Source organism: Abrus precatorius, unplaced genomic scaffold (genome assembly GCF_003935025.1).
Source record: "Abrus precatorius isolate BTA unplaced genomic scaffold, Abrus_2018 Scaffold10, whole genome shotgun sequence".
NCBI lineage: Eukaryota > Viridiplantae > Streptophyta > Magnoliopsida > Fabales > Fabaceae > Abrus > Abrus precatorius.
The window spans coordinates 22,180,590-22,187,005 of NW_020874292.1; the positions used below are offsets into that span (position 1 = coordinate 22,180,590).

The 6,416-nt window shown below is 27.0% G+C and overlaps 1 protein-coding gene across 2 annotated transcripts; it reads right to left on the reverse strand.

Annotated features, from left to right (window-relative positions):
• Positions 1 to 1,160: 1,160 nt before the first annotated feature.
• Positions 1,161 to 6,108, reverse strand: LOC113864732 (probable NAD(P)H dehydrogenase (quinone) FQR1-like 1). Of its 2 annotated transcripts, none has more exons than XM_027498802.1 (4): positions 6,089 to 6,108; positions 2,273 to 2,366; positions 1,779 to 2,041; positions 1,161 to 1,430 (listed from the first exon to the last, which is right to left on the reverse strand). In XM_027498802.1, exons 1-4 carry the CDS (start codon positions 6,097 to 6,099, stop codon positions 1,199 to 1,201), a joined length of 600 nt encoding a protein of 199 aa, XP_027354603.1. In that variant the 5' UTR covers positions 6,100 to 6,108; the 3' UTR covers positions 1,161 to 1,198. The 2 variants fall into 2 exon arrangements, with proteins under 2 accessions (XP_027354603.1, XP_027354595.1); XM_027498794.1 differs by lacking the exon at positions 6,089 to 6,108 and adding an exon at positions 3,394 to 3,526.
• Positions 6,109 to 6,416: the final 308 nt, after the last annotated feature.

A 6,416-nucleotide genomic window follows, 5' to 3' on the forward strand; every position in this document is an offset into this window, starting at 1 on the left:
AAGTTAACGACCTCTTTCTTTTCTCTCCAAACCCCTTTCTTCGTCCAAACATATTCTAAGAGTCAAGTTGAAGACAAAATTTAAAAATTATGTATCAGCATGGAATGATAAACTATCATTGAAATAAAGATAAATTATTAGCTAAGGAAACGTAAAAATTATGTAACATCATTAGCTATTGAACTTGCAACTTGTACAGAAAGAGAGTTGTCTAACCTAATTATTTTGTATCAACCACATGTAGCAATAATTCCCCCATTTTTGTCGCATCATAAATATTTTTATTCAAGTGTATTGCATCATAAATACGACATTCCTATAATGCCATCTTCTTGAGGAGGATATCCTTTCCCACCAAAGAAAAAAGACATTATTTCAAAACAATGTTCCTTTCTTTAATATATTATATTTTTTTTATATCCTTCTCACTTTTTCTCCCTGCATGGTTAATGTAGCTTCAAGTCAATATTGAAACAAATCATACTTTATGGTTAGGAAAATAGTACATAACCAAAACTTTTATTTGTGAATATAAGATACCAATACGATATACTATTAGATATCTGATTGATTTCTACAGCTTTTGCTTATCCACAATATTAACTTATAAATTTTAGTTTAGTTTTCCTCCTTCATTTTTTATAATGATATATGGTTATGATTTAAATCCCATTACAAACTGCGCTTCATTGTTGTTAATAGTTTAGCAAGTACATTGTCATTGCATTCAAAAGATTTACGAAATGGCCAGCTGGTTGGACAAGGAAGAAGATTAAAATATTATTCTACGGCTGCGTCTGACTATTAATGGTTCATCATATATTCATATTCATAGCAATAACAAACAAAGAAGAATCTATTGATTCCTTCTTTCATTCTAATGAATTATTCCCTCCAACTTTGCACACCATTGAAATATGGCTGATGAAATTAGATAGATAATCAATTTACCAAAAATCAAAATAGTTAGATAATGATCATGACTGATAAGTTTTGATTAACACCAAGCTTTCAATATTAATTACCATATTCTTGTTATCATAGCACAAGATACATTATGGAATGACAGCAATTGTATTTAACTTGAAATATTAATTTATTTTCTCAACCTTTTTTTTTCCTACCAACATCTTATTTTGTTTGACAATATGGTAACTGGATACATAATATGCTGTGGGAGATGTATGGAGAATAAAAATCATTGGGATCCCTTTAGCTTCTTTGCAATGCCGGCGAAGTACTTTCCCTGGTGGAAAGCTTGGGCCAATTCTAATTCTGAAGGCTGCCTTGAGCCATCTCCAGCATAAGTTCCTGCACCATATGGGCTCCCACCCTTAACCTTCTCCATCTCAAACATGCCAGCACCAAATGTATATCCAATGGGCACAAAAATCATTCCATGATGAACAAGCTGAGTAATAGATGTCAACCTGTAAAATTGTAAGATAAAAATTATAAGTTAAAAAAATTGACCTAATTCACTCTAAAAAATTAGCTTATAAGAAGAGATTTACTTCTGTAAGGAGTGTTCAGATAAGCTTTGATATCGTGTTAAAAAATTAGGCCTAATTCACTTGCAAAAATTAATTCAAAGAGGAGGTTTTACTCAAACTTTATAAGGAATATTCTAGCTATGTTTCTAACTAATATAGACATCTTAACAATATAGAAAAGTGACTAAATTGGCTCTGAATTTTGTGTTAGTTTCATATCCAATGCTGAGTGGATACAAAAGAACTAGTGATATGGAAACATGAAAGAATAATTGAGAAACTGACGGGGTAGTCTCTTGGCCACCTCCTTGAGAACCAGTGCTATAGAAGATGCCACCAGGCTTTCCTGATAGTGCTTGTGTGCGCCATAGTCCTCCAGTTGCATCTAAAAATGCTTTGAATTGGGCAGCCATCATTCCAAACCTTGTGGGAAAACCAAACAGCACACCATCTGCCTCAGGAAGTTCATTGGGTGTAATAATTGGAACATCACTCTTTGGAGGTGCTCCTAGCTTCCCAAGGACATCTTCAGGCAATGTTTCAGGTACCTATATACATAATAAATAAATAAATAAATAAATATATATATATATATATATATATATATATATATATATATTGTGCGAGTGTACAAAGGAAATTCCCATTTGTTCTGACTTATAAGGATATGAAGGGTATAAAATGGTTAAATCATCTTAAAAGACAAATTAATATTTGAACATTTTGGTGCAAGAAGCCAATTTTGATAGAAGCACTAGAGAGAGACTATCATTACGAACCTGCCAGAGTTTTGCTTCTACTCCTTCCACGGAAGCAGCCCCTTTTCTTATCTCTTCAGCTAGCTTCTCAACATGTCCATACATAGAATAATAACTAAACAAGTAATGCAAATTTCAATTAGATTCATGACAGAGCAATATAGTACATATTAGTTATAACTTCAGGAGGAGGAGATTCTATAAGATGAGATTGGTCTTATGATACTAAACAAATAAGCTATGCTGAAAATGTTTAAATTGGGTTTAGCAATGCCTAAGATCAGTCACTATAACCCGAAATATAAGATGAGATTCAGGAAATATTACTACTCCTTCCCATCATTAATACATTAACTATAACCATTGTAGTGCCAGACAAAACATGATGAAATTGATTACATTCTTATGATAAAAAAATCATTTTATTAAGCTTTCTTCTTTTGTATACCAATAGTAAATGTTGGGATTTGAGAACAAAAATTTCTGAAAATTCAACTTTTAGCAGAATTGCAACAAGCCAAGAAAATAAAGACCGATCCTTTTAGTTATCAGAGATGCAGCTGGAGCAACCATCAATAATGACAATTGACAAGTGCCAACTGTGGCTTGCATAGAAGAATCTAAAACAATATTTTATCTGCAAGCATTATGTTACTCAAACAAGGGACAAAAAAATTTTCTTATAGACACCCAATTTTCTCCCTCATTTTTCCAAAAGATAAAAAAAAAAAGAGAGAGAAGAGAACAAGATAAAGAAATAAAAGCAGATCTATACAAAAAATTCAACAAGTACACTCAGTCCAATACTTTGAAATAACTGTGAAAAAGGAAGCATATCACCACGGACACCAAAATTTATAAGACAGCATCAAGATGAAAGAGGAGATCAACACCACAACAAGCAAATTGGCTGAACCAATCAACAAAGGAGAGAAAATAAAAAATCATGCCATCGATCATTATATATGGAGAAAAACGAAGTAGACCCAGAATTCAGATAAATAACATGGATACATAAAATGATAACTCTACAATTGGAGTCTTAGCTTGTTGAAATCAAAACATAACCGTAGAAGTAAGAGAAGAATAGAGGACAGAAAAAGGAAGAATAAGGAGAGAGAGAGAGAGAGAGAATGTCTTACACAATGTAAACCTTAGTAGCCATTGGTAATAACTTAAACTGCTCTGCACTCTGTCTCACTGGAAAGTGGAAACCAAAAGGTGTTTTGGTGAATGAAACCTTGAAATGGTACCTATTCTTATAGTGCCGCTCCTTTGTCTCATCACATTGTTATTATTATTATAAGGAATTGTCAAAAAAGAACTAAATAAAAAAAGCAGAAGAAAGTGAGAAAATGTATCATTAAAAAATAATGAACTCTTGTCCAGAACTTAGGAACCAATATTTCAACAATGTAATTATCCGATAATTTATTTATTTGATTATTATTGTCCTTTGTCAGTTATTATTATTATTATTTGGAGCTTCATCTTTTGATTAGTCCAAGGCGATGGTGGATTATGCATGATTGGTGGGTCAATCCTCAAACTTACATCATATAAACGGTGGAGTAGTTGAAGAGTTGAAGGCACGTCCATGTTCATTGTTAATTCAAAATGATTTATAGTTTCTTATTATTGCAAAATTATAAGATATTTTTCTATGTCTTGAATATGCCAAAATTATTATTCTTAGGAAACCTCCCTCTCTCTCATCATGTTCTGTATCCAGCGACGCAAACCCAAGTAAACCAACTTATTATTTAAATTTGATTGCAAAATTTATTGAAATAAGTTAAAAATTTTGTTTTGATAATTAGTTATATTTTTATTAAATAAAAAAACCACTTATAAAAATCAGAGTTCTAAAAGTTTAAATTAGTTAATTGCTAAACTTGATATAATAATAAATAGAAATTATCAAAATAGGACATTAGCAAAACATTTTCTCGATCAATATTTATTTATTTATTTTAAATACAAGTATCAGTACAGTAGTGAATATTTATATTAAAAAATTATAATTATTGGGTAGTAAATATTTATTATTTTGCTAATGTCCTATTTTAATAATTTCTTTTTAATTTTACTCTAATTAGAAAAAAAAAACCTCATCAGGGCTTAATCTGACAAGGATGGGACTGTTGAATATTGTGGCTTAGTCAATGTGGCCGGATTGTTTTATCAATTAAATATTTAATTTATCTCAATCACAAATTTTATCTTGTAATGCCAATTTCATTAGATAAACAGTAATTTATAGTTTTTGTTCTAAGGGATGATCAGTAATATTTAAATAAGGATTTTAAATAAGAATTTTGTTATCTTTAGTTCTTACCACTAAGTTTAAATATCTATAAATATAAATTTTTTATAAAAAAATATATAATTATTATATTAAAATTATAAAAATATAATAAATATTTTTTTAATAATTTTTTTATTATTAACTGTTTATCTTCGGCCCTTAGAGGTTAATAAAACTTTTAAACAATTATCTAGATTTTTTTTATCTATTGGACCGGTCCAAATAGAATACACATGTTTAAACTTGATGATTTGATATTAAACATTAATAATGAATGATAAGTTGATAAAAAGAATAATGAATGATAGTTAATTATATTTGTAAAAAAAAAAACAATTTAAAAGAGACTTTCTTTTGTTAAAATATCGTTTTATCGCAGAAAAAGTTTGATTACTTATAATTTTTTTCACAAATAATAATAACCAATATAATTATGTCACAGAATTTAATTAAAATTTACTAACTATAAAGATAACAAATTATTTTGATAAAATTAAATTAATTAGAACAAGAAGTTTGTCTATTGTATTTTAAGATTTTTATTTTATTTTATTTCAAAAGTTATTTTTGCATTATGATACTTTTTTTTTTCCAATGTATTCACAAAATATGTTAATATAATTGAAAAACCAGAAGTAAATTCGATAAAATTACAGTTGTTTTTATAATATTAATATATATATATATATATATATATATAATATGTTATTTAACATAATGAAATAAATGCACTTAAGTTATATCATTTCAAGATGTTTTTCATGTGATATTTCATTTTATGATTAAAAAATAAATTTATTTTGTAAGAGATCATAAAATTATATATCTTTAAAATATTTTATTGTAAAATATTTAAAAATATTTAATATTTGATGATGAATATTTTTAAAAAATTAATAGTAAATCATTACTTATTAAAAAGAAAAGAGACGAAATAGAGTTTTATTTAAAAATAAATTTTAAGATATTTTAATATATGGTATCAATACACGAGACATAATATTTGTTTAATACCATATGGTATCAATACAAGAGTTGTCACTAAATGTAACTATTTCACAGGCATATATCATTATAATAATAATATCATTATAATAATAATCGTTAAGGAAGAATAATTTCAATAAAATCCCATGTTTCCATTGCTAACTAATAATTTTTTTAAAATACATTAAAAAATTGACAATAAGAGTAAGATCTTAGTTTCATCAATGAAAAGTTTAACCTAATATACATTAATTAATTCTTAATTACAACTATTATACATTAGTTTCAAAAAATTATAAATATTATTTTTTTGTTATAATAAATATTAGTTAATCTTTAAACGAGGAACACATTAATTTTCATGAAAGACATAATCAATTTTCAAAAGAAAAGTATAATAGTTTTTATAAAATATCTTATTTTATGGTAAAATTAGTGTATTTATTCTCTAATTACAATGTAAATTTCAATTTCTTTATTTAATTTTATTTTAATCTTTTAACTTTTAAAAATGTTTCAAATAAAATTTTTTCATTAAAAACATTAGCTCCATTTGAATTTTTTTAACTTTTTCTTCCGCATACATTATTAGTGTGTTATTTATCTTTTTCTCATGACTTCAATTTACATTATTTTCCATATATTTTTTTTCATTTTCTCTTTCATTGTTCTTTTTCTTATCTATTTTATTCTTTTTCTTCCTTTCTAAATTCTATAAAATAAAAGGATGATGTCATCACTACTCAAAAAGAGAAACATTGTTGCATCTACTACTACAATAATAATGTCATTAAAAAATTCGAGTACACGACCTTTCCTCTTTACTCAATTAACTCATCGCTAATTTCTCTAATTTTGAACTTACACTTA